Genomic DNA, 24,087 nt, shown 5'->3' on the forward strand with positions numbered 1-24,087 from the left:
GCCTTTGAGGACAAACAACCTGCTAGGTTGACAGTGCGATCGGGGCACTCTGCAAGGAGCATCCGCTTTGGGAAATTCGGACAGTACCCTGGCCAAAAAAAATCACGTAGGTATCCGTACAAACATACGACACCAAGCTTCAAGTCTGACGGCTTGCATCTGTAAGGTAATTACGTACGAAGTACAAACAGGAAACAGACAAACATACACACAATTTTAAGCGTCGCGGGTTTCATGGTCAGTCAAACAACCACCTGAACAATTAGTGAGCACATTGTTGCATCTGCGAGATCAATCAACGATGAGCCTGCATCATTGTGACCATCACACTCTGCGAAGTTTTGGGGCAGAATTTGAAACATATCTTCTGAGGTGCAGTATCCGTAGATGCTACGGAGTGCGGAAGAGGTTCCTCTCTCGTTGGAGCCCAACCTACGGATAATATCCATCGTCTTTAATGGGGGCCCGACGTGAGATGTGATACCTAAAATGGAACCGAATTGGACAAAGCCATCAGGGTTGGGTGGCTGTGTCCCCTTAGGTAATCGCATCCTTCCGGAATAAGTTCCAATGATTTCCCGATCCTTGTCTCGATTTCATTTCGTTCGTGTTTTCCTTTTTCCCCAATTTTCTTTTTCTTTTTTTCTTTTTTTCTTTTTTTCTTTTTTTTGGTCCTTTTATAGCCTCAGGCGCGCCGTCGCCCAAGTTAAGATACACGTACAACGTACCTACTCCCGTCCACAGAAGGTAATGAGCCGCCGGACTCGTGCGGCCGGTGCTTCAGTCGGTCCAGGGGCATCTCGGAGCCTCCAGCCCAGGCCTTAGATCCCTAACGCCGTGACACTCCGGCCTCAGAAGTCCGGTGACTCCGTACCATGTAGTCGATACCAAGATGAACTGAAGCATATCTGTCACCGAAGCCACCGAAGCCCCTCCGCCAAGCCAATGCGGGGAAATTCAGTTCTACAAGGTACGAAGTACTTGGTCTAGGTACCGGAGCCTCAAGAGCTGACGTAACCCCTGTAACCCCTCTGAATGAAGTGCGAACGAAGTAGGTACCGTACACTTATAGTAGAAGTAAGGTAGACCCTTGTAGATCTCGAGCTTCTCTCTTTCTTTCGGAATCCAGACACCCTCATCACCGCAACCCCCCAACAAGCATAGCAGACCAACATGGCGTCGGCATTCTTGCGAGGGAAGCAGGCGGGTATGCAACACGACCTGTCTGCAGCCATTGTACCCGAGCTCTTTGCACCTGATGACCAGGCCAGATATGGTATCAACTCTCAGATTAGGTTAGAGGTCCCCCTCTTCTCGTGAAGAGTGAATAAGAAGAGAGAAAGGAGAAGAGACGAAATTGCTGACCAGAGTCCGTCGACCTGTGCCCCCCCTCCTTCCCCAAAATAACAGCTGCTTGGCCTATGATCCTATCCAATCCCTCCTTGCCATCGGCACCAACGAATCTCAGTTTGGGCCCGGGAAAGTCTTCGTCTTCGGCCATACCCGTGTCTCAAAAACCCTTGAGCCGCAGAGGCCGACCTCCTTCCGCGCTCTTCGATTCGCCGCCAACCGTCTTGTCACCCTGGATGTCAAGAACGACCTGGCCATATGGGACCTCGACTCCGGCGACCGCATCGCCGGCCAAATCATCACAGGCAGCGTCGTCTCTCTCGTCACCGATCCGCTACTCGACTGGGCATTTCTGGGTCTGGCCAGCGGCGAGGTCCTGGCGTACGATCTCGACAGAGAGAGGATTGCCACCACTTTCCGCTTGCCCAGCTTCTGGCGCGAGCACGACCCGAGCGCCAGGGCCGTCACCCTTGTCTGCATGGCGCTGCACCCCACCGACATTGGCAAGCTCTTGATCGGCTACAGCACCGGTGCCGTCATCTACTCGTTCAAACAGAATGTCCCTACCAAGTTTTTCGAGTATGTGCTTCCTCCCGGCGCTCCCGGAGGCGCAGGCGCAGGCGTCGACTCGGTGCGTAAGCCTAGATTGACACATGCCCTGTGGCATCCGTCCGGTACCTTCGTCTTGACCGCCCATGATGACGGGAGCTTGGCATTCTGGGACCCCAAAGAGGGCAAACTGCTTTCCGCCAGGACCTTGGATAGCACCAGTATTCACAAGCCAGGTCCCAACCGCGCCTCGGCCGCCCTCAACGAGCCGTATGCGCGCATCGCCTGGTGTTGCAAGGCTAATTCAGATGACACGGGACTGTTGGTAGCCGGCGGGCAGTCGCCCGATAGCCCCCAGAAAGGGTTGACCTTCATCGATTTCGGTCCCACCCCGATCTATGCCACGTCCTCGTGGCAGGTCCTCCAGGACCATTTCGAAGGAAAGCGCCAATCTATCCTACCGACTCCACCCGGTGCCCAGGTTATCGATTTTCTTCTCATTCCGCGGACGTCGCCGCATTACGCCGGCGCCCACGACCCAATTGCCGTCATGAGCCTCCTGACTTCGGGAGAGCTCATCACCATGAGCTTCCCTTCGGGTTATCCCATCAGTCCCACAAACCAGCTTCATCCCTCCGCCTCGTTTGTCCACCCATACGTCACGAGGTTCAATGTGCAGACCGTCGACCGCGGTCGGTGGTTGGGCATGACCGAGACTCGGAACCAAGGGGAACCTATTCTTAAAGGCGGAGCGTTGGCCAACAGGCCGTCCAAGAAGTACCAGGGCCGCTCGATTCTGCAAGTGGCTCACGGCGACGGCACAGTGCGTATCTGGGATGCAGGGCATGCCGACGAGATTGAGAATCCTCTCGTACTGCAAGTAGACGTAGCCCGGGCGGTTGGTCGGTTCGACAATGTCCAAGTCACGGCAATGCATATGGCCCCCAGCACTGGCGAGTTCGCAGCCGGCACCAGAACGGGAGAGGTCGTCATGTACAGATGGGGAGTTAATAGGTCACACGGCAGGGATCAGTCGGAGCCCTTGCCACCCAATCCCGGTGGTCTGACGGACATTAGGTCGAGAGCCGAGCCTTCCCTGAAAGAAGGGCTGCAGCCGTTGTCATTGTACGAGATGGCGCAGGGTCCTATTACCGCCCTATGCGTGTCTGACGTGGGATTCATCGCGGTAGGCTCCGAGGGTGGTTTCTTCAGCATTATCGATCTCCGGGGACCTGCGATCATCTTCAAGGCACCTATCTCCGAGTTTGCGAAACAGGAGAAGCGATCTTCTTTCCTCAAGAGTTCGTCCAGCTCCTCGGGGCCCAAGGAATGGCCCGTTGCTGTCGAATTTTCCGTCATGACTCTCGAAGGCGACGGCTACTCCAGCATTTGCTGCTTTGTGGGGACCAACCTGGGCAGAGTTGCCACTTTCAAGCTGCTCCCGGCCAACAACGGGTACACGGCCCATTACGGCGGTGTGCAACAATTTGACGGCAAGGTCGTCTCGCTGTGCCCGATCATGACCGATACCGGCAAGCCTGCGCTTGCCACGGGGCCCATCGTCGCTGGTCTCCGTGAGGGACGTCAAGTTCACGGTGTTCTTGTTGTGGGTGAGTACTACTCAATACCACAAAAGTTCGGTCGCCTGTTTGTGTGTATCATTCCCAACTAACCGTTTCCCAGTGACCCAGAGCGAGATTCGCATCTTCAAACCTGCTACAGGAAAAGGAGCGTCTAAATCCTTCGACGATGCCCTATGCGATGCGGCCACCGTGACGGAGTCTGAACTCCAGGGCTTCGCCATCGTCGGCGTCTTTGGTGACCGCACTGCTCGTGCCTTTTCCATCCCCGGCCTCAAGGGGCTCAGCAGGGTCGCGCTGCGCATGCTCGATCCGACCCGCACCACGAACGCCGTGGTCACCCAGACCGGCGGAATCTTCGGCTGGACCGGCCCCAGCGAGATCGCGATGCTCTCTGCCTGGGGTACGGGGAAGCCCTTGCCGCCCAGCCTGGACGTCATGATCAACCCGGACCTGGCCCCGCCGGTGCGACCGACCATCTCCAACATCCAGTGGCTGTCGGGCACGCAGTATGTATCGCCGACCGACCTCGACCTGCTCATCGCGCCGGAGCGACCTCCGAGCAAGCGCATGGTGGCGGCGGCGGCGGCCGAGCAGCGGGCGGCCCGTTCTGGAGGGTCGGGGGCAGCGGCGGGGTCGAGCCGCGGGGCGCCCAGCAACGAGGGGTGGGGTGATTACCTGACTCGGCAGCTCAATGAGCGGGCGGAGAAGCTGAACATTGTGGGCGACAGCATGGAGAATCTACAGAACCAAAGCCAAGGGTGGGCGCAGGACGTGAACAAATTCGTCAGCCAGCAGAAGAGGAACTTGGTTCTGGGAAGTATTAAGGGCAAGTTCCTCTAACGGGGAATTGACGGCGGAACGGGATGTTTTCCAACAAAGGGCCTTTTGTTTTCGAGATGGGATAAAATCTCTCATAGCATTCGCGCGGGAGCGGATGGACAGGCGTAACGGAATATTGGATTTCCATATGAGTTGGCGTCCGGGATTCTCCGCTGTGCTTCTCAGGGCCTGACCGTGAACAACAACAACAACAACAACCCAATCACCCTTTCTTGGAGGTAACTAAAATCGACACATAAAACATAGCTATTGGTATCAGCTTCTCAAAGTCAGGACTTGTTGTCCACGCCGGTGACAGGCAATCTTTCATGCCTTCAACTGCGAAAAGCTGGGAAAGTGCGTCAAATTCAGGTGCTCAGGGGGATCAGTCGCCACACATCAGGTCACGAGAGAGATGGACAACGATATGATGTATATATGGCCAAAAATGGTTCTCTTATTTATTCACGTACCTTGATACTTCTTGCGTTCTCTCGTGTCACTCTGTGAGCACCGAAACGATTTGGGTTAGATTCTGTTGTGAGGCCGATGCCTACCTACCTTGACCACCAGGGTCGATGCTGCTTTAGGCGATCTTCCGACCGCCGGTACGAGACGGGCCTTGCCCCGAAAGTCTCCGATATACGACCAGGACGGCCGGAGGCGTCAGACACGGAAGAAGTGGCATTAGGGATAGGAGGGCGGTTAGTGACACGCTGATCGCGGACAGGGGGAGGCGACAGCCCATGCCGGGCCGGAGGAACGTCTTCTTCATGGTTAGACTCGTCACTCTCATCATCTCCAATGATGAAGGTTTCCGTTCCCGGTTCTCCTTGATTTCCGGCGTCGTCGAGGGGAGGTCGCACAAGGTCAAAAGAGTCCCGCATGAAGGTCAGGCGAATCCCTTCGTCGCTGGACATGCGGGACGGCTGCACAGCGGGCGTGGGGTCGTTTCCGGGGGCTCGTTGTTGAGTATTGGCATTGCCACGGTCTTCCCAGGGCAGGGCTGGGTTGCATGTGCAGCACCGGAGCCGGCGGTTCAGCGAGAGGACTTCGCCTCGGTGGATGGCGCGCTCCCTGTCCCATTCCTCGCGCCGTCGCAGGTCGTACTTGGCTGTACGGCGTCGCCAGATGCAGAGGGACAAGATGACCAGCACGAGGACGACGATGGTCGGGGCGAGGGTGACGGATAAATAGAAGATGGTGGTGATGTGGCGCTGATGTGTATCGTTGCTATCCTGCCGCCTAGCTAGAATGTCATAGAATGGTGTCATGTTAGGCGGGATAGTGGATTGAGTGGTTTTGCTCGGATGGAAATGAAGGAGGAAATGAAGTAACTGACCTCGATTGATGTATGTATGGCTGATTGGTTTGTATAATGTGATGTTGATGGAGTTGAGTCGATGCGTAGAAGTGAAGCTCGAAGCTGGACGGGCACTTCCTTTATAGACCTCATGTCTCGGCCCGGAATGCATTGAATGGGCGCTTCAACAAAGAACAATGAACTATAATGTCATTGTTTAGGGGAGAAGCAGTGAGATTGTTCCCAGAGAAACCGAGAAGAAGAAACAAAGCAGAGCACTTAATCCGATGGACAATGGACGCATACAAAAAATGGCTGTTCCGTGAGGAAGTAGCCAAAGAGTCCATCAAAGAGTGAAGGGTAGAAGTGCGATCCAGTGGGTCGAACAAGCCAAGCAGCCTCTGTGTTCTTTGACGATAGTCCATCAGACTTTTCAATCCCATCCGTTGTGCGAGCATGTCCGCAAAATGGGGCGTTCAATCACCTCCTCCCGGTCCAGCCTTTCCTAGATCTCTGCGTACCCGCCAAACCCTGGACCCTACCGGCCTCTTCTCGTTTCCCCGTAGCTCTTCGACCCACGGCGTCCCAGTAAAATCACCTGCATCCTCCAGGTTTTCAGGCTCATCAGCCGAATCGTCACTGTCCGTGTCGCCCTCCGCGATTTCCACAGTGCCCTCTTCGTTGGCACCCTCGGTGAACGATCGTGCGTAGGCGTCCTCCGTGTACGCCCACCCCGGCGTGTCGAATTTCCCGTGGACGAGAACGAGGTGGTGTCCGTTACTCCTGCTCTCCTCGATGAGAGACAGCGGTACGGGCGTCAGGACCTGCAGTGAGCGGCTTGCGACGTCGATGCCCCGAAGGAGGACGAGCCCCAGGCTGCGAGAATAGCGCGGATCCAGGCTCCGGGAGTCGGGGTTCGGGATGAATGGGATTCCCTCTGGTGTCCTTGCGAGTTGTGTTTCGAGAGCTGCGGTTAGAGCTAGCCTCTTGCCTTCGTCATCCTCGTCATCCTCGTCAACATCCATGGCGCCGTCGCTGGATGATGGAGGAGGTCCCTGGATGGTGTGGAAGAGATCTCGGAATGCCTTGGCATCTTCGATCTCGACGATGGCGAGGATGGAGCCGTTGACGGTCTCGGCTAACAGCCCTGCAGGCGGTTGAAGTTCGTAGCTCAGAATGCCCAGGATCCCCGGACTCTCCCCGGAGTATCGCACTTGGAGAGGAGGCATGGCGGTTAAGGGTTCGGGAGTCCATGAAACGTCTCCTGAGCGAGACCGAACCGAGTGGAAGTAGGTCATGGCCTGCATGGCCCGTAGGTGCAGCGCTGTCCTGGTAGTAAATTCAGATTGCTGCGACGGGAGCGTCACGAAGGCATTCTTCGCCGTCCCCTTGAGGGCCTCAACCGTCTCACTAGGACCGTCCTCTGACATGTAGATAACGTCGGTGGGGGCGAGCTTGGATACCAATTCCGTCAACAAGTCGAGACCCGTTCCAAAGACCCAGCCAGGGGTGTTAATAATCAAGGGGCGGCCTCGCAACGCAGATTGTTGGTAATGCCGAAATAAGTCCAGAGCACATTCGATGTAGAGTTCGGGGTCGGACGCGGGGGACACAGAGGCGACAGCGTGCGACCTCAAAACTGTTGCATCGGCCTCCGCTGGAACGGGATGTGTGAAAGGCGGGCTCAGATTGGGCCGCTTCACATGGACAAGACCTATGGTACCTGCTGGATGATACTCGGGTTGTCCTGGGTCCAGGTCGAGGATTGCAACGGCAGGCGACAAGCCTCGTCTGGAGCGTCGTGATGGCGACGTTAGGAGTCGGTTGCAGAGAATCCGACCAAAAGTTGACTTCCCGGATGATTTCGGACCGCATATGAGCACCACGGGGCACTTGCTCTCTTGCCCAGTCACAAGCTCAGCCAGTTTCTTATTCCATGCAGGAGGGGAGACCAGGTCTTGGATAAAGGCTTTCTTAGGTGCATCCTTGGACGTGGAAATCTGATTTCGGATTAGGATACAGAACTGGATAGTGAAGACAAGGGAGAACTTGGCGCAACATACTAGTTGGAATGGCTCAATATGTCGACCGTTTCGAGCCGCAGCGGGTGATTCGTTCCATAGACCTCTGAACAAGGGAGACAACTTCTCCAGCCCACGTAGCTCCGCGGCATTGGGATGAGGATGCAGTTCGAGACTGGTCTCGTCAGAGCAACGTAGGACGGGTATAGCGTAGCTGTGGGAAGCGTGTATCCAGGCGATGGACTCCGACGGCCGTAGGAGAGCCCCGGCAACCGTCACCTCGCCGTTGATAACACGAACGCCAAAACTCCCTAAAACAACGAATCGCTAGAATGCAAAGGTTAAGATAGATGCTTTGAGGCAGCGGGAAGAGAGGGAGAAGACGGCTGGTACCTCGCTCTCGACCAGTTTTAGTCGAAGAATGCCTCCTGACAGTTTCCGAGAGTTCTGCTTGGTGAGCTTGAATGTAGAGAATGGTTGCACCGCTGGGGCATCTGCTGATACTGATGTCACAGACGAATCCAATACACTATGACAACAGTGAGCAAGATCTTTCGGCGGCGCCGGGATGACGGGCTCCTACCTCTGGGCTGTAGCAGAATCCCGAGGAACTGGGCTGGGGTCAAGAGGAAGCCTCGCCGCGCCATTCCCTGACTTTACTGTCTCAGAACCGCTAGATGCTACAGGCTTAGACCCCGCAGGTCTGGAGGAACCCTTGGTGGCCGTCGATTTCCGTCCATTGGCTTTGACGGCAACAGCAGCGGGTTCCGACTCGGCAGGTGCAACATCTGGGCTAGGAACTGGAATAACTTGGGGAGATTTGGGCGATCCGAAAGCAGAGTTGGCCCCAGATGGGAGTTGACGTCTTAGAGCAAAAGCACTCATAGCTATGGGGAGGTCAGATTGTATACAACGGTCGTCTTCTTTCGTTTCGCTTGTCTTCCTAAAGGGGTCTGTCTGTAAGGCTGCCATATACGTACGCTGGGTATCTCCCGTCTCAATTTTGCGCCGCTTAGGAGAGGCCATGATAAAGAGTTCGGTGAAGCAAAGTAATAGACCCGGCCCCTAGTAATATCGTGTTGATTGGGTTGGTATGGGGTAAATCCAGGGACCATGGGCGTCATGAAAGTGCCATTCCGAGGATTTTTGTCGATGAGAGAGCCCTGTGCAAGACGCTGTCGAATATCCATGTGTGAGACCAGCTTGGGCGCGTAGAAAAGTCTGAGATATCCTACATACCTCTTACTTCATATAGAATGGTACATGCTTACAAGTACATATGTGGGGCACCCACGCGACTGTCCCAGTCACGGTTTCTGCCTGCCTTCCAATTATTTGGTGTGTAAAGGTACCTGTACCTTAGACTCGAGTGCTCCGTACGTGTACCTTCCACCAATCGCTGGGGTTTTTGGTCAGTGCCATCCTTGACCCCCAACCTCCATGTCCCGCGTCGGTACCTTCTCGATTTTTTTTCTTCTCTGTACGAATTCCGCGGGTCGCGAATCTTGAAGCTCAAGCCGATAGGACGCGAATTCAACTTCCTCCCCAAGCTCAACCACTGCTCTATCCATCCTCTAAAACCCCCGGCTACGCAATTGAACACGAAATATCGTCCTTTGCAAAAGCGCACGATCGGAACTCCAATCGTATAGACGCCAAGTCATGGCGACCCGGCGCGTCCTCGATGGCGTCGCCTCCTTGAGCAGCATGGTGCACAAGTTCCAGGGAGGCGATGATTTCGCCAGTACTCCATCCAGAGAACAGGCCAAAGCTAAAGCGGCCAAGAGAGAGGCCGCTTTCGACGCTCGTAAAGACGACGATTCGTCGTCATCGGAAAGCAAAAGTGACAGTGAAGATGACGCGCCCGTTGATCCGGCCTTCTTCGACCGCCTTAACGGCAACTTGAAGCCTTCGACCCCCACCATTGCCCGGCGCGCAGGCATCACCCCGTCCAAGCGCAACCCTCGCAGCAAGGATGACGAGGTCGCCGACAGTGACGCCGAACGCGACAAGAAGAAGAACAATGATAGCAAGAAGGGGCCCGACAAGTTCGCCAAGTCCAATGAGCGTGTCACTGCATCTGATGACGAGACTTCTGAAGATTCTTCTTCCGACTCGAGCGATAGTGAAAGTGAAAGCGAATCGCCCACCAAGAAGGCAACGACTAAGGAAGCAGAGGAGTCGTCATCCTCGTCTAGCGAGTCGGAGAGCGGTTCCGAAAGCGATTCGGAGGGTGATTCGGAGAGCGAAACAGATAGTGAAGAGGACGCAGACTCGAAACGCATGGCCAAGTCTCTGATGAACGGCAAGAAATCTGCTGCTGCTCCTCCTGCTGCTCCTGTTGCTGCCAAACCATCGGCTTCGACCTCAACTTCGACCTCTGCTACTACCTCCACCTCCACCTCCGATAGCACTAGCGATAGTGACGAAAGTGAGGAGGAGGCCCCGCCGGCATCACAGAAGAAGGTCGCCAGCACTTCCGCGAAGACGAAGACTCCACAAAGCAGCGGCAAGGAGCGCCGGAAGGACCAGGCCCCTGAATCTGACCACGAGGAGACCGACGAGGCACTTGCTGTGGTTGAGTCGCGCGATGAAACACGTCTTCGTGCCCCAGGTTTCGAGGGAAAAGACTTCGTACTCCGGGCCGTGCAAGGGGACGAGGATGGCAAGGATGTCACCGAATTCTTCAACCGTGCGAGAATGGAAGGCAAACAGCTCTGGTACTTCACCGCGCCAGCTTCGATTCCCATCAACGTCATCGAGAAGATCGAAATCCCCATGGACAAGGCGCGGAATGGAGACCCCGTCCTGGAGCACGATGGCGCCTCTTACGGCGTCAATCTATCAGACAATGCGAACGCGACCTACCAGGTTCTCATTCCCAACAAAAAGGGCACGCGATACGAAGCTGGTATGAAAGTCCAAACCCCTCCTTTCTCCCAGAGACTAGAAGAACCTCGTTTTAACAATCCTCCTAGTATCCCACAACGTGGACCAGGTCATGCAATTCAAGCGCATCATTCAGATCCCCGGCCCAGAGGATGCCACAGCCGCCCCGCTACCTTTGCCCCCGAGTCGAAAACCCCGCCCGCAGCCCAAAGGTCTCCAGGCTCGCTATCGCCCCATTGGTGTGCCTCCTGGCGAGTCCATGGGGACCCTAGGATCTGATTCTGATGCGGAGCAAGAGGATATCGAGATGGCTCAGGCCCCTCCCCTGCCTTCTCCGACCAAGGAATCGAAGAAGGACTCGGAGAAGAGCAAGAAGAGGCGACGTGATAATGGCGAGGCACCGGCATCTAACGGGGAGGTTGTGTCCACGCCCATTCGAAAGGACTCGGCAGCAGTCCCTAGCGCTTCGACCAAGAAACCCTCCAAGCGCAAGCTCGCAGACGACGAAGACGAAGAGGCTGTATCGGCTCAGCTGATCAAGGAAGGTCTTTCTGCCGAGAAGAAGCAAAAGAAGAGACAGAAGCGCGTGCGGGATGGCGAAGATGCGCCGCCTCCATCCGCCAGCAAGTCGACGCCCGTTCTGCCTCCCACAGTGCCTTCCTCGATGAAGAAGAGCGCCGTCGTTCACACCACCGAGGGGAGCCCGACGCCCCAGGCGGAGGCGGCCCCGTCCACGAAATCGAAGAAGAGCAAGAGGGTCTCGTTCAGTGCCGATGCCACTCTCGCCACTACCGCCGACGCTCCCAAGGAAAGTCCCGTTCCCCTTCCCGTGAACGGACGCCAACAATCCGCGGTGCCTGTGCCTCAAATACCGCACGTCAAGCGCTCCTCTCCATTAGCGACCGAATCTACTCCAAAGCCATCGAAGAAGAAGAGGAGCAAGGAAGGCGGTGCCGCGCCGTCTTCTTCGCAGAGCTCGATCCCACCCGCGAAGCAGACGCCCATTTTGCCCCCCACAGTAAGACGAATGAAGAAATAGAGCTACTCCACTCGCCGAGGGGAGAGTGCAAATCGGATGATCGATGTTGTGTGTGCATTTATTTTTATGTTGGCTTCTGCTTTGCTGTTAACACAATGGGACATGGCAATTCTCTGCAGAGTGGTATATGCACGCCTGCTTCCTTTGTGCTGATTTGCTCTGAGTTGCTTTCCCCCTCCCTGTGCCTTTTCTCTTCTTCTTTTTCGTTTTGTTTCTGCTCTCTGCAAAAATCGGGTTGGTGGGTTGGGACCAGGGCGTTTGGGATATGACATTGAGGGAGACACCGAATTTTCGCATCGCGTGCTGGACGAGACGAGATAGCTCCGGATGAGCTCTGCTTCTACAGTCGAGATAGCATGAGCTGGCGGAGAGGAGCAGGCGAAGCCAAACCCAGTGCTCTTCCGGTCAACAGGTTATAGGGCAGGACCAGAGGAGGGAATGCGTGTAGCTAACTAATGCAGAGAATCCTTGACTTGTAAAGTCTTGGAAAGTAATTGAGAAGGATCAAAGGCTATCCATACGGAGCAAACGCGAGTAGGGTGCATCTTCTGACAGGCGCCTCTAACCAGGCTCTAGTTCTAATTCTACCTCGTATATGTCTGAACTTCACGCGCGCGAGAGAGAAGAGAGAGAAAGAAGACGCGTTTAGCCTCGGAGGAGTATCTTCCTGGATTTCTCCTCACCTTCATCTAGTCCAAGATCATTCCATTTCCTAGGTCTCTGATTCCCTTCTCGGCGTTCCTCGCTATCTGACCTTCGAATCATTATACCTCAGATATTCGATCACTCCCTTGGTTCCTCGAGACTTCAGAATTCTGCGTCCAGTTTGGAGTTGTGAATACCAATGGCAATCTTCCGCTGGATAATGGGGACGGAGCCGACTCGGCAGTCGCCGGCTCCAATTTCATTTCCCTGGTCCCCCCGGCTGCCGACATTTATGCGCGAACTTCAACCATTTGCACAACTTGCGGGCTTAGACGAGAGCGACTTGATTACTTCTTTTTGTCTTCCGCACTTCGATAACTCATTTGCTGTTCAGTAGCGACTGCCCTATTTTCAGCCCTTGGCGTTTATACCCGGCCTCCTCATTACATCCGCGTCCTGCTCTCCACGTAACAGGGCGCACGTTAAGGGACGTCTTCCATTCCCGCCACCCGCCCGGCACAACAGCGTGTGCTGCTGCGCTGGTTCCTCCGAGAAATGGCGCCGTCCCATATCATACATTACGTATATCGTCTAGGTGCGTCCCATCACCGATGTGTACCCCCCTAACCCCCCTAACCCCCCCAGGGGTGTGGTTATTCCCCATCTGTACAGCCCCGACACCAATTAGAGGGAGGGTTCCGTCGTACAAGGGGTTGGGATCGTGAGAGCAAAGCAGCTGTTTCCCATTCATTCGTGTCCCCCTTCGCTGGAAATGCTTTCCGATTGACCGTTAACGAACCAAAACTGGCTAAAAAAAAAACCCCCCCACGATGACGCCGTTGCTGTGCAAAGAAAATGCCCAAGTCCAAGACGCGATATTGGCGAAAACCAGAAAACGCGACTTCGTTCAAAATTAGAGAAGAAAAAAATATGAGCGGAGAAACCATGCGGGGTATCGAGGGCCAGACACCGGGAATTTTCGATGGGTGCGATCGCATGTCGGAAGAGGAGCAAGTCGCCCGAGAAAGGGGGAGTGAAGAACCCCCGTCTCGTGCAAAGATGGACAATTCAGCAGAACCACATTGGCAAAAACCTCTGGTCGTCCACTACCGGATCACGACCACTTCGCTCAAGTCGCCTTCTCGTGGTGGCACGCCACCTTCCCACACCTGGCCATGGGGCGTCATTTCGACCACCGAGAGAGCACCTTGCTGGTTCAGTTCGTCGAGAATAGCAGGGCTTATCATTCCGCTACCGCTACCGCTGCCGCTGCCGCTCCCGCTGCTGCTCGAGGCTGTCCTGAAACTGGAGGAGCTGCCGATGGTCCATTCGTCGCTGTCGGCGGATTGTTTCCGCTGCATCAGATCAAGCCCGTACCGGCCGCCCAGCTCTTCGTCCAGAACCGTCCTCTGCTTGCCGACCTCCACGTAATCGTACTCCCACCTGGTCGCCTTGTCCGGCTGCTGCTGCGGCAGGTAGCGAGCCTTGGAGACGTAGAAGAAGGCCGCGGACAGCAGGGCGCCCCCGACGAGATCGACCGCGTAGTGATGGTTCAGGTACATGGTGGCCCACCAAACCCAGATGACATACGTGGCGAGGAAGGGCCGGAGCCTCGGGAAAAAGTACGACATGAAGAGGGCTTCCAGGACCGCATCCGCCGAATGAAGCGAAGGGAAGGCGCCGAAGGGGACCGGTGCCGTGGTAAAGCTCGTCGTGTACATATCCACGCCTAGGATCTCGTCGATGCGTGCGAGGCCGGCAGGGGAGCCCTGCATGCCGTAGGCAGCCGGGGCGAGTCCGTGCTCGTTCTCGTACCAGGGCGGCGTGCAGGGGAAGACGAGCTGCAGCGTGACGCCCAGGGCATTCAGCCAACCGAACGCCTTGGCGAAAACGGGCAGAGACTTCGGCGCAGCGAAAAAGAAGATGACCAGCGAACAGATGGCGGGCGCGGCGAAGTGGCCCAGGCCGTAAGGGATCCAGGCTATTATGTCGAGGACGGGGTGGGTATGGGCGGAGAGGATGTTGGACAGGTTCGCGCCGTACAGGACGTTCTCGAGCGCGGGAAGTACGCGGACCCAGATGTGCGGTCGATACTTGGCGTCAATGAAGCTGTGGACACGGTTGTGAGCTGATATGTCGAAGTGGACACAAAAGAAACTACAGCCCAGGAGAGAGGGCGAGGCTACAAACTCACCGACTGCAGAAGAAGTACAGGAGATATGTCCATATGGGCATGGACGGGAGAAAGAACTGGCTTGTCGCGGGCATCAAGAGGACCATGACGATGGCGAACACGACGAGAGTCTTGATCAGTGGCGCAGATGGGGTTATAGCAAGGGAGAAGAGCGTCAGAGCGGCGAGGGCAAAGTATTGAATGTCCATAAGGCGCCATTTGTGTTTCCTCAACTGGCGCAAGGTGGGAACAGGGTTGAAAGAGGTCTGAAGCGCGGTGACATCGTTGGCTCCTGGGGGAAAGTAGGGCGAAGAGCGCCTCTTCTGGTGACTCCTACTCCGGCCGGACCGGAATCGCCGGGGAATCGGGTTCAGCTTCGCAAAGTTGATGGTGCCAGGCGATAGCAGGGGAAGCTTCGGTGGCTTCATCTGCCAAAAGGAAGGGAGTTCCTGCATTGTCCGTGGTGGTGGGGGGACCTGCTCCCGTCGATCCGAATCGGTCGTTGATGCGCGTTTGTAGGCGACGAAGGGAGGAGAGGTGAGGCGGCAGAGGGAGCCGCGCAATGGACAACAGCCAGCAGGTATGGCTCTTGAGAAGAGCGAGCCGTCGGATGGGGGGAGAAAAAGACGTGGGCTAGTTGGAAAGATGCAAGGTTAGTTTTGGCCATGGACCCTAGGATAGTATATCGACGCGAAACTAGAACAAAGGGTAGAAAGAGGTCTCATGAAAGAGTCAAAACAAAGAATAAAAGACTGCCCGTTCGACGGAATTCAACGGTGCCGAGCACCGAAGCCGGCGGATCGGAAGCACTCACCAGCCAGACGCAAAAGAAAAGACGCGGGTAAGAGAGAAAAAAAAGAAATGGGAGGCCAAGCGTTGAGGTAATGTAAGGGTTAAGAAGAAAAATCCCAGCCGCCTTTTTCTTCCCGCCGATGCACGACGTTCCCTTCCGGCTGTGCCGTCACCGTTGGTTTATTCTTGATAGGCCGATGAACGGGGTCAGTCGAGAGAGCGGCTAACAACGAGTAAGCGTGTGGGTAGCGGCAGTACAAAGTAGGTACTTCAGGATACTCGGCTCCCCACGGAGATGGGTAGGGTAAAAGTACCACCTACGGAAAACTGATCGCCCTTCTTTTTCTCGACGTCATGTGGCTCTATGAGGTACTTTTACGGCGGGTGAAGATAAAACCACCAACAGTCGCTGCAAAAATGTGGGAAGGGGGGGAACATAGCAGAAGGGGAAGAGAAAGAGGATAAAAGGAAAGGGATGGACGGCATGTTTGTAATAACACACCGTCCAACTCATTCAACGAGCCAAGAGTTATGGCGCCGAAGGGAGGAGAATTGGATGTAGGTACGAAGTGAGTCTCCGGGTTCAAATACGTTGTATCCCACCAGGGTCCATTGGTCACTTACTGCCTTGTACACATGCGCTTCCAGAGACATCCATGGACCCCGGCCAAAGAGTGCGGAAGGAGCGGAGGAACCGTTAGCTGCCAAGTGCCGAGAATCTAACCGCATATAGCGATGCCAAAGTCACCGACTCGCATTATCGACCACTTACCTCCTCCGATGCTGTGCAGCTTACCTAAGGTAACCCTACTCCGCCAAAATGTACACTAGAGAGTACCTGTACCCTGATGTTAGTGTCACTTGTGGTTTTGTTCCAAGCATCATGGCTCGCCTTGGCGGAGCGTTTTGTGTGCCCAACCCCTGATGATCGTCTGTCTTATTTGTCATATCTCGGTGATTATGTGACCCCGAGACTTCCGAGACCCCAGGGACATCTTTTCCCTCCTTTCCTTTTTATCCTCTTCTCTTTTTTCCCCTTGCTGGGTTTTCAGCTCCACCTCCCAACGGAGCAACCCCCCCAACTCACTTTGACCGTCCGATGAGGATGTTCCTCTTTTATTATACTCCCTACTTTACACCATTGCTCACCGACCGGCTCCTCCCATGTCATGCTTCGGGTACGTTGTACGTCACGGCCAGCGAAGGTCGACCTAGTCATGCAGACTATGTACTTCGGCACTGCGCCTACCTTATGCTCGCCATCTCAGTGGCTGCTAAATCTTCAGTGGTCGGATTTGTTACTGTGAGCTGAATGGCCATTGGTTGTGGTCGCTGGGTGTCGGATTTAGCGGAGATCTCCTTGTGCGTTGTCCACGATGGAACCGAGCCCGCAAAAGTGGCTGCCTGGGAAATCCGAGTCACGGAATCCCGAAAGTCACCACACAGAGTGACCGGCTTGTGTGTACGCCCGCTTCTACGAAGTATTTGTCATCCATCACAATACCCCCTGCTGATGCCGTCGGACATGCAAATGTGTGATGAATGACAGAGGTGGGAACATACCACCAACCAGCTCAGTGTTCTGTTCCTACAGGATTGTTCATCGTTTCTTGTATCTGCCCGTCCTACCTCAAGCGACACTTCGCTCTTGCTCGCGTGCCCCTCCTTCACATCCTAGCAAGTCTTGTTTTAATTTCCCCCACTCCGCGCCAAGAGAGCGTGAGTCCGATGGGCATCGGTTGGCTTTTTTCTCTTTCTTTCTGGCAAGCGCCAAGAGTCGACCGGGGCCACCCGAGGGTACCCCCTGGTCGTGGCCTGAGCTCCATTCCCCTTTGCCTCTCTGCCCAATAGAGTCCCCTTCTCTCGGCTCGGCGCCGAGACATCGGCGCCGTTGGCCCGGAAAGGGATATAGAAAAGAAAAGAAGAAAAAAAGAAAAAAAAGGAAGTAAAGAAAAAAAGAAATTGGAACAAGAAAAGGGAAAAATTGTTGCGCCCACACGCTTCATTTCGGTGAAACGCTGGGCATCGCCCCAAGCCCACTATCAAGCCCAACACTCTCGTTCGCATTCGGTTGCTTCGTACTTCGTAATATGGATACTCCTGCTCGGTATAGCGATCTACACTGCCTATGCGAGATGTAGGGACTTATGCATGATCTCCAGGGACTTTCCTGATTCTCTGTTGACCAATCTGTTGGTACTTCGTAGGTAAGAGGGATGGAGAACCATGTGCGTGAACTCGATAGGTACCTACCTTACCTTACCTTACCTTACCTTACCTTACCTTAGGTAGGTAGATTCATTTCACGGTACGTACTTCGTATGAAGTACCTTAACCAGCCATCCGGTATTAGGTACCTAGGTCGCGGTATCCTAAAGGCCGAAATTATTGTTGTTAGTGACGATCGCCATTTTAATCTCTTTCAGTACGGATAGACGACCTCTAACGATGATTATTAGGATGAGAATAGACCTACGTTGTACGAAGTGGAGGAGGGAGAAAGATAAATAGACGTCAAGTACCTAATGACCATGCCGGTTCCAATTACAGTCTTGAAACCCGTTGATCCTCTTTTTATTCGGGCATTTGGCCACTGGACAGAGCACCTTACAAAGCGATACCCAAGCGATACGATGTAGGATCATCATGGAGGCTCACCCGCGTCTTCCCACCAGTTCCTCCTCTTCCTTGGCCCTCGCTCTTCTCAGGTCTCGCCAATATACTTTTCCGTTGTCTTCGGAGCTTTCACATTTGTTTGCGAGGGCATATCACCGATCAACTGCGGGACTTCGCGTGTTCTATCATTCGTCATCTCCCCTCGTTCCCACCTCGTCAGGTATCATCATTCACTATTTCTGGAGAGACTTCGGAAGAACGTCACAGAAGCCCTGGCCCCGTGAAAATGTGACCCAGGCCCAGCCTCCTCGTCTTGGTCTATCAGCATGAAGCTTTCCTGGCCCGTTTGTACCTTCCTAGCTGAGTACTTGAATCAACTCAAATTCGACCTCGAGGCATGCTCCAGCCCGACGCAGTCACATATTTCAACTCAATATATACTTCGTAATGTTGCACCTGAGGGCGTTACTGTTGTAGCAGTGGTCCTTACCGTGACACTCGCATCATATGCCAGTCACCATTGTGGCGCTCCTCATATCCAATAAGAATCGTCCAGAGCGCTCGGAATGACTTACGCCACTTGGTCATGGGATGGTCTGCTCGGTGGATGAGATCTCACCGCCAGTTTGATTCACACGAATATGTTAATGTCACCGCGTAACTAACCTGGCAGCCTTCGTCCTTTCCCTCACCTCCTCGGGTCTCGTCTCAAGAGGGCAAGGTATACCAGCTTCGCGATATTCGGAGAGGCTTCTAGCACGGCTGAGTTGAAATTCACCGATAGTAAGCAGTTATCGCGACAGCTGGCTAACTCGTTTTATGGCTTGATGACTTGCGGAGTTTCGGACGAAAAGTGCAGGAGGTTAACCATCAGGCGCCATGACGCGACCAAGTAAGAAACGGCTGGGCTGTTACTATGAACCCATTCGGAGGCGCAGCACGTTGCTCGGATATACAGACTATTTCCTTTGGGAATCTACTGGGGAGGTAAGGTAAGAGTTGAAGGAACAGCATAAACAGATAGAAGAAACTCTTGGCCTCGCTCGAGGGGCGGATCCGGTTGATTCGTTCGGAAATGTCAGATTATACAGGACTCTCTGCTCTAGGTCCGGGGTAAGCGACATGGTTTTGATCGTGATTTGGGGGAAAGGGGGAGAAGACTATGATGACATAATTACATGCAGTACTATGCTGATGGCATTTCGTAGGTGCCGCGGGATAGCCAGTAACAAGGGTGAGCTTGGTAAGTAAAAGGCACAGGTGAACTCGATACCCAACTTTGAGACAGCATCCGTACATCAACTGGACCTCGGAGACACAATGATTCGACGCCTCGTCCTCCGGAAGTCCCAATGATCCACCCAATGGCACATCAATGAGGAGCGATAGAGCAATTTACATCGATCGGAACAGTTCTCCAGATGAAACACTTTATTAGAGCCACTTCTGAACTGGACTTTCGGGGCTCCCATCCCAGGTCTTGGCTATAATGTGGCAGTCAGTCAGACGGTCCTCTTCGGCCCTGCTTCTTGGAGCTGTGGTTCTTTTTCTGCTGCAAGCGAGTCTTATGAAAAGTCCTTTCTCTACGATCGGCTGTCAGTAGCGATGATCTCTTGGAACCGATGCCCAGACAGGCCTACTTACAACTCAATATACTTCTGCTGCTTAGCTGGCGACGATTCGTTTGGTACTCTCTCCTGGTAGATCCTTTGTACCTCTTCAACCAGCTTACGGAAATTCTCATCCGTGTTGGCACTTCTCTGCCGATGGGTCTGGTCTTGGATTGTTAAACAATCCGTCCTAGCCGTGTAATATTTGGATGCCCGGACGCCGGGGTGGAGCAGCTTCGGTAGGACAGCGATCAAGTCTTTGACGGGCCATGTGGTGATGGCCTTGGTTTCGGTCCTGCATTCATGAGCTATATGTCCCCAAATCGCCTGGCAAACGTAACATACTTGTTGACATGTTGGCCTCCCGGACCACTGGAGCGCGCGAAACTGGTCTGGCCCTTGGGCAACCGAGTTTCGTCGAACGCTTGATGCCAGGCTCTGGCCTCCCGGAGTTCATCCGCGTCAAATGATGTATCGAAAGCTTGAAAACGAGCGGAGCGGATAAATGCCAGCGGCGGCTGCACTGCTGTACCTCCTAGTCGAAACAACGTCCATAGTGATGCTCGGGCCGTCAACCTGAGTGTCATGTCCGCAAGCCGATGCTCATGGCACTCGAGATGAGACAGACCGTGTACTATTCCGTAATGTCCGTTGGAATGTTCCAGCCCTGGTTCTTCAAGACGTTAAACTCAAGTGGCTTCTGCATAGAGCTGTTAAATCATTAATTATGGGTCGAGATGGACATGCTGCTTAGAGCAAGCAATTCAAGAAGGGTTATCGGAAATGAGTTTTGGAACCCTCCGAATTACCAAATGGCTCAAAATGGGCATCGAATCTTCTTTCTTCCGTATTTGAAGATTGGACGCAGTCTCTGTCAATAATGGGCTATCAACCTCTTGAGTTGCGTATGGCACGCTGTAAACCCCAAGTAGGAAAGAAGTAAGAACACTGGGAGATGAAGCTATGTATCCGTGGGTATCCGTAACTAATTACGGAGTACCTAGTTACCTGAAGTCGCCGGGAGAGGCTTAAAGTATAAATGGGTCTAACTCCATATCTGGTTAGCGTAATCGCGTGGTTATCGTGCTTCGGAGTTCTCGACTTCCATTTTTTTTTTCTTTTAGGCCCGCCAGCGTCACCCCCCCTCGTTGAGCTCCTTCCTTCCCAGTACCGCGATTTTGTTATGCTGCTGGTCCTTCTTTCCCATCTCCATCTCCATCTCTTGCACACCCGCCTCAACACTTTCTGCAACTACATGCAATCCGGAGCATTTCCAAAGACCTGACCACTTTCCACTCCGAGGGCTGATCTGATTCTGCTGGTACTCTGTCCATTTCAGCTGAGGCTACTCAAATTTGTGTGCAATAGCAGTCCTCAGATTGGCAACCAGGAAAGAATCATCTCACCACCCCTCTTGACCTGACCCCAGGCAAAGCAATTACAGACTGCACAGTCCATTACCACCTTCATGACAATTTTTGCAGTGAGCCTGACGCCTGTTTACTTTGTCTAGGAGCATACTCCTGTGTTGCCTGTTCGGAATCCAATGAACCGTATCGCAAACCCACTTGCGCGTCAACATTTGCAAATAGGTTTGCACTATCCTTCCACCATTTTCTTTTTCCCATCCAATATTTCCAGAATTTCGACAAGCCAACAAACTGCCTGCAAGTGCTTTCCTTAAAACGGGTGTTCTTTGCCCGCACTTCAGTCATCCCAGCTCTTCATGCCCGCAGCCAGCTCCACCCCCCCAATTCAGGCCACCGCCGACCTTTCGCCCTTAGCTCCGTCCCCTCTGCATTCCGTTGCCACCGCTGTTCTCCCAGCCCTCCAGGACACCGCCGACTTTCTCGATGCCATGACGGAGATGCCCGCAGAACACGAACTTCAGAGCACTGGTCCCGGCGCTGGTGCACCGAGCCAGGACCCACCTGCTGAGTACGACCCATCCGTTGGTTTAGTCGTTATGGGGAGCACAGCAGACGACGGTGGCGGTGCTGGTGCCGACAACGAAAGCAACATCGATATTGACAGCCTGGACGATGCTTATGAAGAGAAAAAAGAACCCGGTCAAGCCGTCGAGGTTCAGCCGGAGGAGCCCGATGCTGGCGAAGATGAATACCTCAAGTCCTTCGACTCGCCCGCTCAAGATATACAGGACGATAGTTCAACGAAGGATGATGTATCCCATGCGCGAGAGTCCATTCCACGTCAACTGTCGCCTGAGGCGTCCCAAAGCGCTCAAGCGGTCCCTAAACCTGTTATTGAATCCACTCCGGCCCAGCCCAGTGTCACGACCCAGTCGCCCGGTGACGGTCACCCCGTCGCCAACCCGCAAGTCGCCGGTCAGTCAGGTGTTGAGTTCAACCAGACGCAGCGTGGAGACCAGGTTCCTCCCGTAACTAATGGCCAGTCGAGTTCCGGTGATGCGCATGCCGATGACATTTCTCGTCTCGTGGCCGAGATGACGGGCCAGACCACAAGTCCCAACAGCCATTCGGAACCCGGACCCTCTTCCCAGAACCAGGAGTCGTCCACCCATGTCCCGCAGATGCCCGCAACTTCCGCGTCCTCTTTACCCCCGAGACCTCCCATGCCCCAAGAGGCAGCCTTTAGTTCTGCTCATGCTTTTGCTCCTCGCCCTGCTCCTGTTTCCTCACACTCCGAAGAGTCCCGCGCGTTCCAGCTTCCCACTGTTGCGTCCATCCCTGCTTCTACTTCCCCCACGTCTAGCGTGCATCCCCCGTCCGTTGCCTCGTTGACTCCCAGCCAACCCTCCACGTATGTGGCCGCCGGGGCGCCTGGTACCTATACCAAGGCTGAGGACCTCCCGCCTCCTCCTCTTGCTCCTATCAACTCTTCGACAGGGCCTTCTTACTCCGACCTTACTGGCGTCTCAGCCAGTCGGCCTGATGATGATGATGCCGCTAACCGTGAGAGGCTCTGGAGTCTCTTCAACGAAGACGAACGGCGTTATATGAGCGAAGGAAGATGGGATAGGTTTCCGGAAGGTTCCCGGATCTTTATCGGTAAGCAGGCCCCGGAATCTTTTTGCGCCCACGCATACGCCGATTAACATTTCGTCCAGGAAACCTCTCCAGCGAACGTGTTTCAAAGCGGGACGTTTTTGATATCTTCTACCGATTTGGTCGGCTTGCCCAGATTTCTCTCAAATCTGCCTATGGCTTTGTTCAATACCACAACGCCGAGGACGCCCAAGCTGTCATGCAAAACCTACAAGGCATCGAGATAAAAGGCCGTAAAATTCGTAAGTGATAGTTTTGCAGATGTGCCCCCCCTCCCCCCCGCGAACTGCGATTCGACAGAAGTATCTTGCTAACAAAGACGGAAGATTTGGAGATTTCGCGAACGCAGAAGAAAAAAGGCGACGATGGCAGGCGTGACGCTGGGCAGAGATCTGGCGATCGCTCTGACGCAAGCCAACCTCGTCGGCAGCGCGATGACCATCGTCATCAGGGGCGTGGGGCTTCGCCTCGTCGCAACAGAGGTGATAAGTACGGACGCGAACGGGACTACTACGAGCCCTCGCACAACCAGCACCGAGGCCGCTCGCGATCGCCGCCAGCTTACGGACGGCAGCAAGACGCGTATCGGCAGCGCAGCCCGAGTCCCGCGCACGGCTTTGACGACCGACTCGAGATCCCTCGCAGATACGGCGACCAAGTGCCCGACGTCCAATTCCTGCTCCTCCAAGAGGTTGGACGCGACTTCGTCGACTGGGTGCAACGTGCGTTTCTGGATAGAGGCCTGAAAGTGGACGTGATGTTTCTGAACCCAGGTTTTCCTCGAGCGGCGGTGCTCCAAAGACAGGTCGCGGAGGGAGTCCATGGCATCGTGGAGCTTGACATCCGCGCCCACAGTTACGGAAAGATCCCCCTTCAAGTGTTCGACCGATCTTCCGGCCTGAGCGCTCGGTTTGACGAATACCAGGATCTCGATCCGCCTATCGCCGCCGAGCTCGTCCTGCGCGCAAAGACTCAAGCTCGCCAGGCACAGACTTACAATAATAGCCACTATCCTCCGCAGCCAGCGTACGCGGCCGGCGGCTATCCGTATCAGCAGCCCCCGCAACCACAGTACGGACAACATCCACCCCCGCAGGCCTCACCACACGTGGCGTCGTTCCCCACGGTCCAGAGATCGCAGGGCCCACAGGCACCACCCGTTATCCCGCCCAGCCAAAACCCTGTCGATCTTGTGGGTCTTCTAGGCCAGTACGATAACGCCGGATTACAGCAGCTACTGGGGTCTACTATGCAACATCAACAACAAAACGGTGTCGCAAGCCAACCAGCACGTGGAATCGGCGCAGCTCCGCAAGCGGGCTCACAACTGGACATTCAGGCGCTTTTAGCCAGCCTCAATGGTAGCTCGGCGGCGATGGCACAGCCTGCTCATTACGGAGGACAGGCATATCCTTCTCCCGCTTCTAGACCGCCCGTCAGCAGCGGCCACCCAGGCCATCATCTCCATGAGATGAACGGAGGTTCATCGCCAGACTCGGCCTCGCAGGTCCATACAATCATGGCACAACTGGCTAAGTTCCGGCAGCCATGAGCTGCCCACGGTTTTCGATGGATGGGCGACAAACATCTTGCCATTTGTTGGGGGGCGATTCCGTATATGTATTATTAGCGGCAGCAATGTTCGGGTGAGGGACACATCGCAAAAGTTCAA

General features: G+C 54.6%; 9 protein-coding genes across 9 annotated transcripts; 5 read left to right on the forward strand and 4 right to left on the reverse strand.

Annotated features, from left to right (window-relative positions):
* The first annotated feature begins 1,133 nt into the window (after window positions 1-1,133).
* On the forward strand, window positions 1,134-4,771 carry SODALDRAFT_328158 (SNI2 protein). The gene is made up of 3 exons (XM_028610613.1): window positions 1,134-1,295; window positions 1,411-3,509; window positions 3,583-4,771. Exons 1-3 carry the CDS (start codon window positions 1,174-1,176, stop codon window positions 4,320-4,322), a joined length of 2,961 nt encoding a protein of 986 aa, XP_028463579.1. The 5' UTR covers window positions 1,134-1,173; the 3' UTR covers window positions 4,323-4,771.
* SODALDRAFT_50999 (hypothetical protein) lies at window positions 4,591-5,928 on the reverse strand. The gene has a single exon (XM_028615426.1). It carries the CDS (start codon window positions 5,774-5,776, stop codon window positions 4,859-4,861), a length of 918 nt encoding a protein of 305 aa, XP_028463580.1. The 5' UTR covers window positions 5,777-5,928; the 3' UTR covers window positions 4,591-4,858.
* A 152-nt stretch (window positions 5,929-6,080) lies between these two features.
* SODALDRAFT_346027 (GRC3 protein) lies at window positions 6,081-8,651 on the reverse strand (the record flags this gene model as incomplete). The annotated part of the gene is made up of 6 exons (XM_028613233.1): window positions 6,081-7,604; window positions 7,668-7,952; window positions 8,019-8,204; window positions 8,238-8,339; window positions 8,436-8,512; window positions 8,606-8,651. The coding sequence occupies 6 exons, from the start codon at window positions 8,649-8,651 to the stop codon at window positions 6,081-6,083; spliced, it is 2,220 nt and encodes a 739-aa protein (XP_028463581.1).
* Window positions 8,652-9,287: 636 nt separating this feature from the next.
* Window positions 9,288-11,553, forward strand: SODALDRAFT_320286 (hypothetical protein; the record flags this gene model as incomplete). The annotated part of the gene is made up of 2 exons (XM_028609521.1): window positions 9,288-10,536; window positions 10,604-11,553. The coding sequence occupies 2 exons, from the start codon at window positions 9,288-9,290 to the stop codon at window positions 11,551-11,553; spliced, it is 2,199 nt and encodes a 732-aa protein (XP_028463582.1).
* A 1,751-nt stretch (window positions 11,554-13,304) lies between these two features.
* SODALDRAFT_283302 (aureobasidin A resistance protein) lies at window positions 13,305-14,799 on the reverse strand (the record flags this gene model as incomplete). The annotated part of the gene is made up of 2 exons (XM_028608401.1): window positions 13,305-14,307; window positions 14,393-14,799. The coding sequence occupies 2 exons, from the start codon at window positions 14,797-14,799 to the stop codon at window positions 13,305-13,307; spliced, it is 1,410 nt and encodes a 469-aa protein (XP_028463583.1).
* A 143-nt stretch (window positions 14,800-14,942) lies between these two features.
* SODALDRAFT_328162 (hypothetical protein) lies at window positions 14,943-15,237 on the forward strand. The gene has a single exon (XM_028610614.1). The coding sequence runs from the start codon at window positions 15,037-15,039 to the stop codon at window positions 15,214-15,216; it is 180 nt and encodes a 59-aa protein (XP_028463584.1). The 5' UTR covers window positions 14,943-15,036; the 3' UTR covers window positions 15,217-15,237.
* A 2,512-nt stretch (window positions 15,238-17,749) lies between these two features.
* On the forward strand, window positions 17,750-18,187 carry SODALDRAFT_328164 (hypothetical protein). Its single transcript, XM_028610615.1, has one exon. It carries the CDS (start codon window positions 17,810-17,812, stop codon window positions 18,107-18,109), a length of 300 nt encoding a protein of 99 aa, XP_028463585.1. The 5' UTR covers window positions 17,750-17,809; the 3' UTR covers window positions 18,110-18,187.
* A 990-nt stretch (window positions 18,188-19,177) lies between these two features.
* Window positions 19,178-20,306, reverse strand: SODALDRAFT_51123 (hypothetical protein). The gene is made up of 3 exons (XM_028615427.1): window positions 19,735-20,306; window positions 19,424-19,684; window positions 19,178-19,362 (listed from the first exon to the last, which is right to left on the reverse strand). The coding sequence occupies exons 1-3, from the start codon at window positions 19,974-19,976 to the stop codon at window positions 19,278-19,280; spliced, it is 588 nt and encodes a 195-aa protein (XP_028463586.1). The 5' UTR covers window positions 19,977-20,306; the 3' UTR covers window positions 19,178-19,277.
* An 809-nt stretch (window positions 20,307-21,115) lies between these two features.
* SODALDRAFT_283063 (hypothetical protein) lies at window positions 21,116-23,967 on the forward strand (the record flags this gene model as incomplete). The annotated part of the gene is made up of 3 exons (XM_028608380.1): window positions 21,116-22,418; window positions 22,478-22,657; window positions 22,742-23,967. The coding sequence occupies 3 exons, from the start codon at window positions 21,116-21,118 to the stop codon at window positions 23,965-23,967; spliced, it is 2,709 nt and encodes a 902-aa protein (XP_028463587.1).
* Window positions 23,968-24,087: the final 120 nt, after the last annotated feature.

Source organism: Sodiomyces alkalinus, assembly GCF_003711515.1.
Source record: "Sodiomyces alkalinus F11 unplaced genomic scaffold SODALscaffold_10, whole genome shotgun sequence".
In the NCBI taxonomy this organism is placed as follows: Eukaryota; Fungi; Ascomycota; class Sordariomycetes; order Glomerellales; family Plectosphaerellaceae; genus Sodiomyces; species Sodiomyces alkalinus.

Coding starts and splice junctions, on each gene's coding strand:
- SODALDRAFT_50999 (XM_028615426.1), bottom strand. CDS start 5,776: ATGCATTCCGGGCCGAGACATGAGGTCTATAAAGGAAGTGCCCGTCCA.
- SODALDRAFT_328164 (XM_028610615.1), top strand. CDS start 17,810: ATGGAGGCTCACCCGCGTCTTCCCACCAGTTCCTCCTCTTCCTTGGCC.
- SODALDRAFT_328162 (XM_028610614.1), top strand. CDS start 15,037: ATGGACCCTAGGATAGTATATCGACGCGAAACTAGAACAAAGGGTAGA.
- SODALDRAFT_51123 (XM_028615427.1), bottom strand. CDS start 19,976: ATGACACTCAGGTTGACGGCCCGAGCATCACTATGGACGTTGTTTCGA. Junction 19,685..19,734: donor GGAGGCCAACATGTCAACAA/GTATGTTACGTT, acceptor TCATGAATGCAG/GACCGAAACCAAGGCCATCA. Junction 19,363..19,423: donor CAGCAGAAGTATATTGAGTT/GTAAGTAGGCCT, acceptor AGCCGATCGTAG/AGAAAGGACTTTTCATAAGA.
- SODALDRAFT_328158 (XM_028610613.1), top strand. CDS start 1,174: ATGGCGTCGGCATTCTTGCGAGGGAAGCAGGCGGGTATGCAACACGAC. Junction 1,296..1,410: donor GGTATCAACTCTCAGATTAG/GTTAGAGGTCCC, acceptor CCAAAATAACAG/CTGCTTGGCCTATGATCCTA. Junction 3,510..3,582: donor TCACGGTGTTCTTGTTGTGG/GTGAGTACTACT, acceptor ACCGTTTCCCAG/TGACCCAGAGCGAGATTCGC.